Source organism: Excalfactoria chinensis, chromosome 1, assembly GCF_039878825.1.
Source record: "Excalfactoria chinensis isolate bCotChi1 chromosome 1, bCotChi1.hap2, whole genome shotgun sequence".
Lineage (NCBI taxonomy): Eukaryota > Metazoa > Chordata > Aves > Galliformes > Phasianidae > Excalfactoria > Excalfactoria chinensis.
Genome location: NC_092825.1, coordinates 121148310 through 121162991, shown reverse-complemented (window position 1 = coordinate 121162991; position 14682 = coordinate 121148310). Strand labels below are relative to the sequence as shown.

Sequence of the window (14682 nt, the reverse complement as noted above, 5' to 3'; positions counted from 1 at the left end):
AGAAGTACTAAATGCTTTATTATTTAGCTAATGGAGAAATGGGTTAGTATTTCCTTTTCAATAATGTAAAATTCAGTCACGTACACAACCAAATTCTTCCCTATATGACTACAATTATTCCCCCACACCCCCAGGGAAAAAAAGGTTATAATTTTCTGAGCTTTGAATGAACAAAGTATTTGCTTTTTTTATGAGAAACTGAATATTCTCACTATTGAAACCAGAGAACATACGTATATCAGGAAGAATATTTACATTTTTATGAATTGCTACTTTGATAGAAAAGAAGAAAAATGGACATACTTAAAACATGTAACATTTCTGCAAACCAGACACTATCATACAAACTTTTTCACTTGTGTAATGTCCTTCACATTCTCCAAAGCAAAACAACAAATAGTAGATTCAACTTACTATTTTCTATCTGTTATTGAGTGTTAATGAATTATAAAAAGCAATCAGAATTTGACCTTTGAACTACTTAGCATGAAGGTGCCTGCTGCAGTAAGCAGATTGATACGTAATACAGGACTTTTTTTTTTCCTTCATCTCCGAATGTTCTATATGCTGTTGAGGTGCTAAGAAGAATAAGGAACTTGCATATGTTTCTATGTATCTGTGCCTATTAAATTTGCTTTGTGCTTTCCTAATTAGAAAATTCTAAATTACTACGTTATCTTTCAATTTCTCTTTTAAATTACATTTGGCTATATAAAAATTTAAAGGCAATATTGCTTAAAGTGTATTTGAACTATACTGCAATATGAGAATTGAGGTGAAAACTTTTCTTACTCAAAAACCAAATAACTTGACTTTGATACTACATGCAGCTGGTCAATCTGCAACACATAGCATGGAATTCTAACACAACAGCACAAGTATTGTGCTGGAAGCTACCTTATAAATCAACAGAAAACCCCTTGAGCTTCAAACCATCTTCACACCACAAGGCAAATATAAACAGCTGCCTTTTTTCCACCTACTTAAAAAAAGCTAAAAATTCTCTGTAAAGAGGACAACAGCTGCAAGCCATTCCTTTTGCTAACTGATGCGTAACAATGGCATTGACACTGGTCTCAAAAATAACAGATCATTTTAACACAGAAGAAGGGGTGTTGCAAAACCTCAAGGGAAAAACAAGTCTGAAAGAAGAAACTGTAGGCAGAAATCATTATCTACCTATGAAAAATAGACCAAGTATGAAAGGGTCTGTTGTGATAGGGCAAAGGAAAATGGCTTAAAACTAAAAGAGGGGAGATGTAGACTGGATATAAGGAGTAGTTTTTTATTATAAGGGTAGAGAAGCAGAGGAACAGGTTGTACAGAGTGGTGGTGGACACTCCATCCCTGCCGACATTGAAGGTCAGGCTGAACAAGGCTTTGAGCAGCCTTGTCTAGCTGTGGTGTCCCTGCTCATTGGAGGGGACTTGGACTAGGTGACTTTTAAAGATCGCTTACAACTCAAAAGATTGTATGATTCTATGTCATGTGACTACCAAAACAGAACAAAAAAAAACCCCACAGTTCTCACTAAATGAGAAAATTCTGTTAGTTGTATTTCTGATGACAGTACAATAATCATCTAACACAAGTAATACATTAAATAACAAGTATATTTTCCTCTGTGGTAGACTGTAAAAGAACACAATCACTCAACATACATAAATCTCCTAACTTCTATTGACACTTTGTTTAGATTGTTCAGATTAACTAAAAAATACTCTGACATTAATAATCTGATTTGTAAAGATTTCTTCTCACCCTATTCTTTCTCCTTCCCATATTTTATTATCTCAGTTCTAAACAGGACTTTGCCCTAAACTTAGAATGCGCAGAACCTGAATTCCATGGGCCTCCAGGGACTGAGTTAGTGAAATAAGACACTGAAGAACAGGAAAGTGTGGTTTATTTTGTTTGTTTTTAGAGAGATCATTTCCTAACACACACATCTCCCTATTCTTTTCAATTGCTTTTGGGGTCCAGAGAGTAACTCCAGGAAATAACTACCAAATGTCACAAGCTATGTATTTGCAGATAGTAACTTGGTCATGAAGTCAATTTTTGTTCACTTTCAAATAACTGTCCTGCTTCTTAACTCTTCCTTGAATTTTTAAGGGGTTAAACAAAACAAAGCCACTCATGACGGCTTTTGTATTAAAAGCCTTGATAGTAAGTATTAAGCCATATCTTGTGTGTATGAGGGAAAGTGCTTTAAAACTTTGCTACTGCCAGCAATAGTGAAAAGCTGATAAAATGCTTAAAGCATTTACCCTGTGTGATAACATTTCCTCTTAAAGAAAAGATGGACAACACAGTCTCTGCTTCCCTCAACCCCTTGCCCACAAAACATCAGAATTTTAAATCAACCAGATGTGGATTGAGACCCCAAACAACCACTAAAGAAATGATGCATATATTCATCGTTCTGGAGAGCATATAAACACAAGTACTTTTATTAAATCAGAAATACTGTAGTAAAAGAAAGACTGTTAAAAAACCACTCGCAGATGGCAGCTGCTCTGTCAATCAGACAATGCAAGACCTCCGTTGTCTTTTAGAAAACGCATCATTTATCTCTATTAGTTAAGAGTCTCAATAGTTGAAATGTTCCTATTAAGCTTGAGGGAACTGAGATCTCATCATACAATATCAGGTCACAGAAAATCCTACAGCTAATAATGACTGCAGCTGCTCCCATTATGTTAAAAATACACCCATTATATTTCAGCAGAACATGCAGCAGTCACAGTTCAGTGTTCTTGAGATCTCACTGAGTCCACAGATGAGATCTTCCTTGAATATCATCTGCATTCAGTACATTAACTTTAGAAACCATTCTCACTACTATGCTACTATGCTAGTAGAGAACATCCTATCAACCTGAGTTAAAAAAAAAAAAAAAAAAAAAAGAGAGAACTGCCAGATTTGCACTTTCAGTGGGACTCAGTAGGCAGAACAGAAAAGCTGATATTGAGGAGTCCCCCACCAAATCCTGTGGCAGGAAGTGAAATCACTCAGACAACCACTGGGAGATTGTAACATCCGAGATAATGTCATTGCCCGGGACACTTATATCCTCATGCTGTCTAGGACTAAGATTGAAGCAAAGGGCTTCTTGGAATCTTGTTCCTTTCATTTATCCCTCCGAGAAGCAAGAAGAGAATCCCACCCATACAGGAAGCCATGGAAGAAAGGTGAAGCCTGGCCTCTACGCTGACCAACCTATATAAAATACTGTTTGTTAGATAAGTCAGCTGAAATTGCTTGTGTCAGTTGGAAACTCTTCGTACATTTCTGTGCTTTTTCTGCCTTGAGATTCACAACAAATGCATATTTAAATCTTCAGGACTTTAAGAAACCAAGCAGTGGGCTGCAGCACTGTCCTCAGACACAGTTTGGATAGTGTTGGGTATGCTCATTCACACCAAACATTTGCTGTATACTGAAGCTCTGAAGTAATGAGCCACTGATATTCTGCTCACGCAGTCAATTTTTTTGTTCAAGCACCACAGCTCTGTGCTGATGGCACATCACAGAAAAGGAAGAACAAATTCAGGGAAGGAAGTTTTTGTTCTTACTTTTCCCCATGGGGTTGAAGATTCAGAACAAAAAGCCATAATGACAACCTGATGCATGCTCAGCCTCTGAGAAAGCACTGAGCACACTGGGACCGATATTCTGACACTATCAAACACTTACTGAAATACACTGTTTCTTAGGAAACTATGAAAACATTGCTTTCATCTGTACTTACTCTATGGCAGCAACAATGAGAAATTTGATTTTAAATATATATATTTTTAAAGTGAGAAAAAGCATGTGGATGTTTTGTTTGACACACACGTGCACAATTTCGCTTTCTTCTAACTTCACTTTCTTTCTAGCCCTGTTACTTATTTTACTGAAAATATAAATGTATATTTTTTTAAATCAGAGCAAATACTTAATACTTAATACCTAATACTTAAGAGTGAGAAATGGTTACTTATATTAATGCCGAAAAAAATCTCATGTCAATTTTATATCTTCTGTTAATAATGTTATAAAGCAAATTTCAAAACAACAGAAATAACATTTGAGAAAACTCATTATCAAAACAGACTACCTTTTCCCCATTCCTCAGTACTAACACAAATTGCACTAACACATCTTCCTGCTTCTTATCTATTAACAAACTGAGATTCTCAATGCAACTGTTATTTTGCTATGCTAGAAACTGGTTACAAAAGTTTCAAAGAAAACCAGTATTCATTGTCTTCATCTTTATATGGTTTTGCATATAAAAATGTCAACTTTAACAGAACTCCTGTTCTGTTAAAACAAAAGTACTTAACAAAAGTAACAAAAGTACTTAAACTTCCTAAAAGGAAATTACCTTTTTTAGCTTCTCCCCAAATATCCTGCTGATAATGGTACTTTTCTGTTTGTTTGCTTTTAATATAGTACCATAATTCTTTTCTTTAAAGACAAAAAATGAAAACTGGTAATAACAAATTTAACCCAAATTGGATCTTCAGAATATCACAAACAGAACCAGCAAAGATTCATAACCTTATATTTGACATAATATTACTGCGATATATTAATCACTAACACTTACCCTGACAACATCTCAAATATAAGAATTCCCAGGGCCCACCAATCCACAGCTCTCCCATGACCTTTGCTTTGTATGACTTCTGGTGCAAGGTATTCAGGAGTGCCACAAAGCGTCCATGTTCTGGGAGGAAAACAGAAAACATAAAATACAATAATAAAATTAGACTGAATTGGATCTAAAATTACAGAAAAAAAAAACCAAAACAAAACCCAAACAACAAAACAGGAAACGTTCAAGATGAGTGTACATCACTTATTACATATAGGAATAAAAGAAAAGCAAGACCTCCACAGATCTCAGAAGACTGCTGTCATATGATCCAGTTCACCTGGTATACAGGGAAAAATATGGATATTAAGAAACTTCTTGGCTGCAGGAGACACCAGTGCACTCAGCCTCCTGGCTGCTAGCACAGTACCAAACCCATTAGACTACGTGTTGCTTTGAAATCATTCACAGTAGTTTTCACCCTGTAAGCTGCAGACATTTGACAGGCCCAGCAGTGGCAGAAACAGTGTGAAAGACAACTCACATTCCAGATGGCCATGCAGATTTTTACAAGCGTGGCATACAAGGTGTTGTTCAACGCTGGCAAAAATGCATAGCTAATGGTGGTGAATACCGTGAAAAACTGTTCTGTAGCTGAGAATTTGTTCTATCAAATAGCGCTACTGTGCTCTTTGTAGTTGTTGCAGTTTCCATGGAAATAAATAAAAATCATTACTTTCAGAGCAATCTATGCATGCACTTGTAATTGTACAAACACTTGTGAAGAATTTGCCTGGTTTCACATCACAACGTATTCTGAAACACAATCTATAGAAAGAAAAACCTCTGATGGTTTTATTTGTGAATGCAATATGATTTTTCTCCAAGGAAAGCAACAAAACCAGTAATGAATGCATTAATATGAAAAGCAATCACCTTTAAAAAGCAATATATACATCTTTCACCTTCCCATTTTTCCTTTCCTTCCATTTTTCTACTTAACAGCCTTCTTCACAACCATAAGGAAGCATTCAAAAATCGTATAACGGCATCTCAGACTATCAGTGGTTTTGTTTTATCTTTTGGTTTTTAGATGGTTAAATAAAAAGCTTTTCTAAGATCGCAGAACTACTTCAATTGGAGCTTTAATATATATATGTATATATATATAATTCCTAAAATTTTAGGAATTACGATTAGACAAGCTGTATAACCAGACATAACTTTCAAAAATTCAAGGTGCAAGGAGTTGAATTTCCTCAGGCCTATTTTGAAAACAGCAAATGCAAATTACTCCACAGCTAAATTGAGCAAGTTACTGATATACTGTGCATACTATCGAAGCCACGTTCACTAGTATAAGAGTAAATCATCAGTTTTTAATGACAAATGGATGGCATAATATAAATTGCTGGAAAATATAAACTGAATTTCCAAATCAATCACATCCAAGAAAATTCCTACATGCAGCACTATTTACACACTGCTGCCATCTAGCAGTTGCCAAGATAATGCCTACCATTTAAAACAAAAAAATTATGACCCACTCTCCTAAGATTTAAGACACTGAAATGCAGGTAAGTAATAACTGATAATACTGAACATGTAACTTTAAAGTTAGGAAAACAAACTGTTTTTAACAAAGATAAGCTATCAAATAGCATCTGTCAGACTTGTTAATAGTGTCATCTGAAGAAGCTAAAAGTCTGGATGATAATATGTTGTAGCGTCCTACATTATTTAGCCTCCATCTCTACAGTCCCTGCCAAGCTTCTCACACAGGATCCAGAGATATGTACCGTCCTTTTTCATGTTGTCTTCTGGAAGTTCCTCCATAGTTAAATTCATTGGAGATGGCTTTGTTTGCAGCCCTCAAAAGTTTGTTCTTCAGGATATTCTTGTTTCTACAGTGACGCACAAGACAATTACATAAGAACAAGACTTGCTGCATCTTGCCTTTTGTTTTCTCTGTTCAAGTCCACTCAGAAGAACTGTTGTGAGGCGAAACCACTTTAAGGAAGAGTGAAGAAGTGTACTGAACTTAACCCCCTAAGTTATTATTATCTTTTTTATTTTTATTTTTTTTTTTAAATGGGATTTACACTGAGGAATATAAAATTAACAGTGAACAACATTCCATTAAAAACAAACATGGAAATCATTATTTTACTTGAAAATTTCAAAAGCTATGTAAAATACGTGCACAAAAATGTAAAATTGTAAACTTTTGTACATTCCACTGATATAACACATAAGCAATCATAGAAAAAATCAGAAATATGTTTACTTGTTATAATATGCCTGAGCAGTGGTATGCCCTTTCCATAAGAAGTCTATAATTATAATAACTATAAAACTCAAATCTTTCCTATACCCTATCAATAACAGTGATTTATTCTGCCTCATGGTTGTTTGTTTTTTAACCGTAGATAAAAAAAAAAACTTTGCTTCTTTATGCACCATAGTGGGAGAGAGAAGTATGTGTTCAGAAAACCTCAAATTAAGTACTACAGAATCATTTATTTGAAGTAATATACATCAAGAACATGTAACTATTCAGGCCTTGTGCACACAATTTATTTTATAATTTATTTCACAAATCATGTCTTCCTCTAGGAACATCATTACATGTTTAAAAAACAAAAATTCTTTTCATTTTCATGATAAATATATACATATACAGACTCACAAGGTTCACACATAGAGATACTTACTTGTATTGGTCTAGATGTTTAGTATACACAATAGTTTATACAACAAAAATAGTTTATAAGACACAATAACCACAATCAACTGGAGTGTGTTAGTGGATAGATAGTGGATAGCTGGGGTCTGGTTTTTGTTTTTTTCTCTTGTTTTTAACAATACATTTTTTTACAGTGACAGAAACAATACTGTGAAAATGATTTTGTGGGAGGAATGGCATGCAGTTACCAAAAAAACCCAAAAAACAAAGACTTGAGTTACCTATTTTTTGCATGAAAAAGTCTTCATTCCTTCCAAATGTTTTCTGTATTTTCAATTAGCTGTCATACATTTATATGCACAGTAATACATCCTAAAATGTATTGGAACAAATTGGCTCGTATAGATTAACCTTTCAGTTTGAAAGATATACATTCACATGAACTATCATGTTATATGAATGGTTACTCATGCCCTGTCTTCCATTCACAGAAATCCAAATTAAGAATAACCACTAAGTGGCAGCATCTACATCTAAAAAGGAGGGAAAAAAATTTAGTACAAAGATGTCTTACAAAGAGAGCCTCCAATTTCCATCAGATTTTTTGTTGTTTTTTTTTTAATGTCAGCATGTATAAATCTGTTTGCTCACTAGGAACTGAATTCAAGCAAATGTGCAGGTACTAAAACATGGATTTAAAACGGATCTTTTAATTCCAAGGGTGAACAGAACAAGTGTATTTATTTCTGCCTAGCATTGTACTGTGCTGAGGCAAGGCATCACCGTAAGCATATAGCACACAAGAAGCAACCTTCTGGACCACTGTGACATGATTTAATCTGTCCCATCTGAATTTTCTCCTAAGGCTTCTCACAGTTCCTTCATTTCAACATTCCTTTAGACTTCCCCCATATGCTGTGCAAAAGCTCTCCCACATGAACTGTAGGAAAAGTAGCAGCTAATAGGTGAGTAAAGAAGATAAGCAGCTATCTAACCCAACTAGAGTCATCCATTTATCTCATCTAGAACAACTGGATACGGTCTCTAAAGAGACAGAACTAGTGCATGATATCAAACCTTATAAATACATTTTTCAAACTTGACAGTTGTTTTTTTCCCTTCTGTTCAATCTAATAACACTTCTATAACATGCATAATTCTGGAAGAGTACTTCAAACAGAGAGAAGAGAGAAATAAAGGAGAAAACAATGCCAAAATGTTCACATAACACTAGTAAAACAGATTTAAGGCCTACAGTACTGTAGAAATCAGTTAAATTATTTTTGCTGAACCGGCTCTCTACATATTAGTTTCATTTTAACAACAAGGTAGCAAAAACACAGCATCCAGCTTAAAAACATTACTACATCACCAAAAATCTCTTTAAAAAAAAATCAGAAGGAAACAGCAATTACAAAGCATTTAGCAATTCAACTTGTTTGGAAGATTATCTCATATTTAACGTATCAACACACATATTGTTAGATATGTTCTCTCCTCATTTTATTTTACTGAAGCCTCTTTTCAAAAAGGACTACTGAAAGTCCAAATGCACAAATGTAAGCATATAAAAATATTTTCCTATAGTAGCTCACCTGTGATACTGCTCCTAATTATGCCAAAGGTGTTACAGTGATTTCAAGAAAGCCCACTTTCTTTATACTACGTGACTTCACATTTGTAAAATGCTGAGCTCTGAAATCAAGCTTTTCCAATTGTAATTTCTGTATGTTAAACAGTAAGAATGTACTTACCTATCCACCAATTTTTTAGCAAATCCAAAATCAGTCAGCTTGATATGTCCTTCTTTGTCTAGTAATATATTTTCAGGTTTTAAGTCTCTGTAAACTATTTCTTTGGAGTGCAGGTATTCTATTGCACAAATAATTTCTGTAGAGTAAAACAGTCCTGTGCTGTTGTTGAAACGCCCCATGTTGCGCAGGTAACTAAAAAGTTCTCCTCCTGGTACATATTCCATTAACATGTATAAAAAACGTTCATCGTGGTAGGTCCAGAATCTGTAATAAAAATATTATTTTATTGAATAAACAAATTACCACAGTAATTTGCTTCAGAATTAAATTACTGTAAACTGAATCATATTACTCCAAGTTTGTTGATAATATGGAAGGGTTGCTCTGAAAGTAATGCTTTCAGTTTTATTACGTAGGCCTACGGCATCAGAGGTAGCTGTTGGTGGTAAGGCAGTAAAGGCTGAACCTTCCCACCAATATCCCATTACAATTTGTTGCTGTGTGAAAGATGGCAGCAGGGAGGCAGTCTGACAAAATGGTGTCTCACATGCAAGCGTAGCTGAGCAAAGGTGTGGAACTGAATTCCTCCATGTGGAAAAAAATGGCACCATCTGACATTCCTCAATGCTTAATGAACGTTTTTAGACACCAAACTGTAGATGTGAACACGGTGAGGTGGCGGGTGGTACATTCCAGAAGTAGTAACAGTGGGTCACTTCTGCCAGTATAGACTTGCATGAACATGGCATGCAGGCTCCTGTTCACCACCAGCAAAAATGCATAGCTAATGGTAGTGACAACATTGAAAAGTACTGTTTTGTAGATCAAAATTTGCTCTATCAAGTAGTGTTATTGTGCTCTCTTTATCTGTTGCAGTTTCCATGGAAATACATAGGTGGCATTACTTTCGGATCAACCTACTTCTATGCAACTATTTAAACCCAAATAATCTAGGACTATGTAACAGCTGTTTAAGTAGCAGACTTAACTTGGAAAGTGAAAGCAGATAGTTCAGAATGTGTTCAGCTAACACTTAGAAAAGGAAACTGATAGATTCCTTTGCCTTTTACAAAACAGGTATCTGCTAAGCACCCAATAACAGATTTCTCATACTGCTAGTCTGCTAAGACCCAACAAGTCTCATAGTTGTATTTTATTTAATCAAATACTGCCAAAACAATTTAAGTTCATAAATTTATATTTGCCAATATATTCACACAGAGGACATCAGTGTTCTCCTTCCCTTTCCTTACTCCTTCCTACATAGAAACATACAACCTCAACTGAAGTTAGTCAATAAGCATTAGATCTCAATGCTTTCTATTCTATCTTTAACAAAAATAATACGGGGGAAAAAAAAAAAAAGACAGCATTCTTTCAATTTTGTGTTTCAGAACTAATTCCTTTTTTTGCTCAGACAGCTCTCTTTAAGAATTGTGTTTATTATTTAAGAAATACCATGATACATTATCTCATTAAGTGCTGTAAAGAACAGTCAAGGATAAAGAGAATAACTCCACATGGCTTAGAGATACTTTCATATAGAAATCAGGAATCTTCTGTCTCACATTTCCCTGAGCTGTTTTTTTTTTTTTTTTTTTGTTTGTTTGTTTTGTTTTTTTTCTATTGATTAATAAAGTCATATACCGCATATCCAACTGTAACACACTAATTAAAAAGAAAATCAGTATCTGATAATGCCTGGAAGAATATTTTACTATTCTTAAACAAACAAATATCCCTATTACTGCTCCAGCCAAAAAAAGAACACCATCTCCATGCACTCTGTTGGCAGAACGAAAGACACATCAGCTTCTATCAACTCCTCCTGTAGCATCAAAAAATACTAAAGATCAAGTATTTTTTGTTTTATTAGTTGATTCCTTATCAAGCTGGTAAGTCTACAAAGACAGATAAGCAAGAAAGATAAGAAAGACAAACAGTAAATCAAGCTTCCAAACCAAAGAGTGATTTTTCCTCAATAAGATATTCTTTCTTGAAACTGACACTGTGGGCAACCAAGAAAACGAGACTGTGATAGGGCTGAGAGATTATTTTTATTAATTCTAGTTTTCTTGAAATGTCAAGATCCATGTTAAAATCACAGAATCATATAAACTGCTGAACCCACTGAATTATGATAATTCACTCAAATGTATCAGTAAAAATTGCCTGTGAGTCTCCAGTGAACAGCTCTCCCAAGAACATAAATATTTCAAAAAAAACCCCACAAAACAACAGTTAAAGAGTATAGTAGATAAATAACTTATCTGTTGGAAAACTTATAAAGATCCTCTGTTTATGTTTTTTTGTAAATGTAACAGGAAAAGGAAAAGAAAAACCTTAAAGTTTTTATATAGGAAAAGATACAGGAAGGACGAACACCAGAAATAGATGATGTGTAACGTTACTTCAAAATTCTTCATCATAAAGTGCTACAACATATAGAATTAAACTGCACTAGCACATAAACCTTGATTTGTAGCCAGAGGATGATACTACCTGTACTTAAGTTAGTGATACTAAATGGGAACACAATATATAGATGAAAATAACATGGTTTGAAGGATCTGATACAGAACAATACAAAAATATTATTCCTTTTTCTGATCAGTAATAGTAAGAAAAAATAATGGAAGAAACACATGTATCAAGAAAGAAAGTAGAAGGCTGGGAAAAGCCCTGTTTGTCAAAAAGTTAGTGTTCACTGTCCATGAATGCTTGTTTAACCTAAAGCACACAAATATAATATTTAAACATAACTTAAATTTTAACTAACTCATTTCAGCTTGGTTGCTTTAAATCTCTTTTGCCAAGGGACACAGACAAAAAAAAACAAACACAAAAGCACAGCTCATGGAGCATCACACGCAGCATGTCCACAGGAAAATAAAAGAGAGCTGAAGTGCATAACAAACAGTTGCCTTGCACACAAACTTTCATTTGACTTGTATCCCCCTTCTTGAAGCTTTAAAACCTGACATTTTGAAAACAAGGCAAGAAATCTTGTCCAGTTGCATTTCTGATCACTGCTTCTGTGGGGACATAATGATCCTGTCTGACTTTTCACACAAGTTTTCCTGTTCCCACACTTGTAAATCTGTGCTTCTAGAGCCATGCAGCATTTTTCCCTCTCTCTTTCTTAAATAGAATTTATACATGTACTTAAGTCAACATGTAAAATCATCCTGTTCCTCCTGTTCTGCCCATACTTTAACCAGTTTAACCAGATGCATTCTCAGCCTCTCCAACTCACTTTCCTACATGCAGATCAAATGCTACATACCCTAGAACTCATTTCCCCAATATTAGCGCACATGAAGGATTTGTGAACACTGGCTAGAAACTAATAACATCATTGTTCTGGAAAAAGCAATAGCACACAAGGGAAAAAGACTCCTCCTGCAGGGCTTTTTCCACACAACAAGAGCATGATTATCATGCTTTTGGGCCTTTTCTCTCTTATACCTCTGCAGCCCTGAAGGAGGCTGTGCTCCCTTTGCTTAGAGATTAACTAAACTTAAAGTTGCTTCATGTTAGTAAAAACATTTAAGGCAGATAGATGCAAAATAAATCTTGGCCAATGGCCCTGTATCCAAGAATGAGAAAATGGAAATGGAATTTATCTGTACAATTAACCAGATGTTTAGTTATCCAATTAAAAAAGACTGAAGTAGAGAAGTGTGCTCCTTTCTCTCATTAATGAAAGAGATCAACAAAATTATTAGACCTTAACAACAACAACAACAAAGTATTCTCTATTAACTGTATAATTTGTACTCGTACCATAATTACACCTCAAATATAGAATAACAAAACGTATGAAGTGCTGCTGAGACCTCAACAACAAAAAAAGTTCAGAAAAGTTTTCAAAAGATATAGTTTAATCCAGCTGTATCTTCATCAATATATTGACAGTAAATATATTCATAGAAATTGTTGTTTTCACACCATTCTAACATGAAGAATTATTATAATTCTCAATTTGATAAGTTAAGGTTGACCTTTCGTCATTTATATTTTTTTCTTCCCTTAAGAAAATTTACTGAAATTCGGAAAAAAGAAACTACCACAGAGACAGCATAAAAACAAAACTTCTAATAAATTATTGCTTAAATGTTTTAAACTGTAATCTTTAAGTCTATGTTCTTGATTCTTCCATGCTATTTTAGTTTGAAGTCTTACTTTAGATTACTTAGAAATTAAACATTTAGTGTTTTTTAAACATATAAGAGCTTGAATAAAGATACTGGAACACTTAACTTTAAATGCATTAGTTTAATTGCAAAGTGAGAAAATCAATACAACTTACAGTCTGATCAAAAACGGGTGATTGACCTCTTTCAAAACTGACTTTTCATTGTGCACGTGCTGCTCTTGCTTCAGTCGAATGACATCTGGAATGCTCATTACTTTCAACGCAAAGTAATGTTTTCCCATTTTTTCCTTCACCAGGTGAACACGCCCAAATGTACCTGTGCCTGAAAAATTGAAGAAGAAAAAGAAAACAGAACATCAACTTTTGAAGGGAAAAAGAAAAAAGAAAAAAAATAAGCCATGACAATTTGCTGGGTTTAAAAAACACAGGATCTCAATTTCTTTCTTTCATTGTTTTGTTTTTTTTTCCTCCTCATCAATATTATATTGTATTACCTGTTCCCACATATCATTTTTTGGGGAGAGAGTAAGGGAAAGATTTGTCAAATTTTACTGATAATGTTTTAATAAAGATAACAGTATCGGGATATTGCCACTCCTTGGATAAATACTAGAAGCATTTCTTGCCAGTAAGAGAATTGGTCCTGAGAAAAACAAAAGAAGATCTATAAAAAAAAAACAACAAAAAAACTAATATGCAATAAAGAAAATTCAAATGTAACCAAAAGAAACGAAACATGCAAAACTGTTCTCAAGTACAGAGGGAAGGCAGGGAAGCATTCTCTTAAATTTCAGAGATCAATTTTAATTCAGATTGGAAGGGGAAGGTAGCGTCAAATTACATATATACACAGTATGCTGCATAAAGGAAAAAAATCACCACTGAGAAAGAACTGTAACTGGCTTAACATTTACTCAATAAAAATAACAATTTAACTTTCCACAGCTTATTTATTAAAGCCAGAGAGTTAGTTTGGAGTTTAAAATGTAGGAACTAAAAGCACAGAAGAATATACAAAATAGATAACAAAACAAACAATACAAAATATTAATCTACCAAGCCCTCAGTGACTGAAAACAGCTGTTGGCAAGTACTCAGGTAAGGAGATTATTCCCTTAAATATGTACAGAGCAGTGAAATGATTCAGTACACGATGGGAAAAAAGGCTTAAAAGTTGCTCACTTATAAATACCAATCAGATCTTGTTGTAGTGCTGCACTGCTATATTACCTGTTAGCAGATTTCAGACACCTCTCTTTTTTAAAAAAATAATAATTTGTAGTTAATGCATTCCCTTCTCAATTCCTTCTAAAAAAATATAAAAGGCAAATAAAAGCTAGTCAAGAACATGCTGCTTTCAATAGTGTACTATGCATTTCTCTTCAGGCAACACAGCAATTATTAAAGTTCCTTTTAAATGCTTTGCACTCAAGATAATTATACAGAAGTGAACTTATTATTTCAGAGAAAGCAGAGTTAAAACTATTCTGTTTAG

General features: G+C 34.2%; 1 protein-coding gene across 1 annotated transcript in view; it reads right to left on the bottom strand.

Annotated features, from left to right (window-relative positions):
- PRKX (protein kinase cAMP-dependent X-linked catalytic subunit) overlaps positions 1 to 14682 on the bottom strand; it is a 52834-nt gene that overhangs the window by 13333 nt on the left and 24819 nt on the right. The window contains exons 2-4 of the mRNA XM_072361583.1: positions 13341 to 13509; positions 9029 to 9292; positions 4601 to 4720 (exon numbers count right to left, since the gene is read on the bottom strand). Coding sequence (XP_072217684.1) covers positions 4601 to 4720; positions 9029 to 9292; positions 13341 to 13509 — 553 coding nt within the window. The remainder of the gene's footprint in view (positions 1 to 4600; positions 4721 to 9028; positions 9293 to 13340; positions 13510 to 14682) is intronic.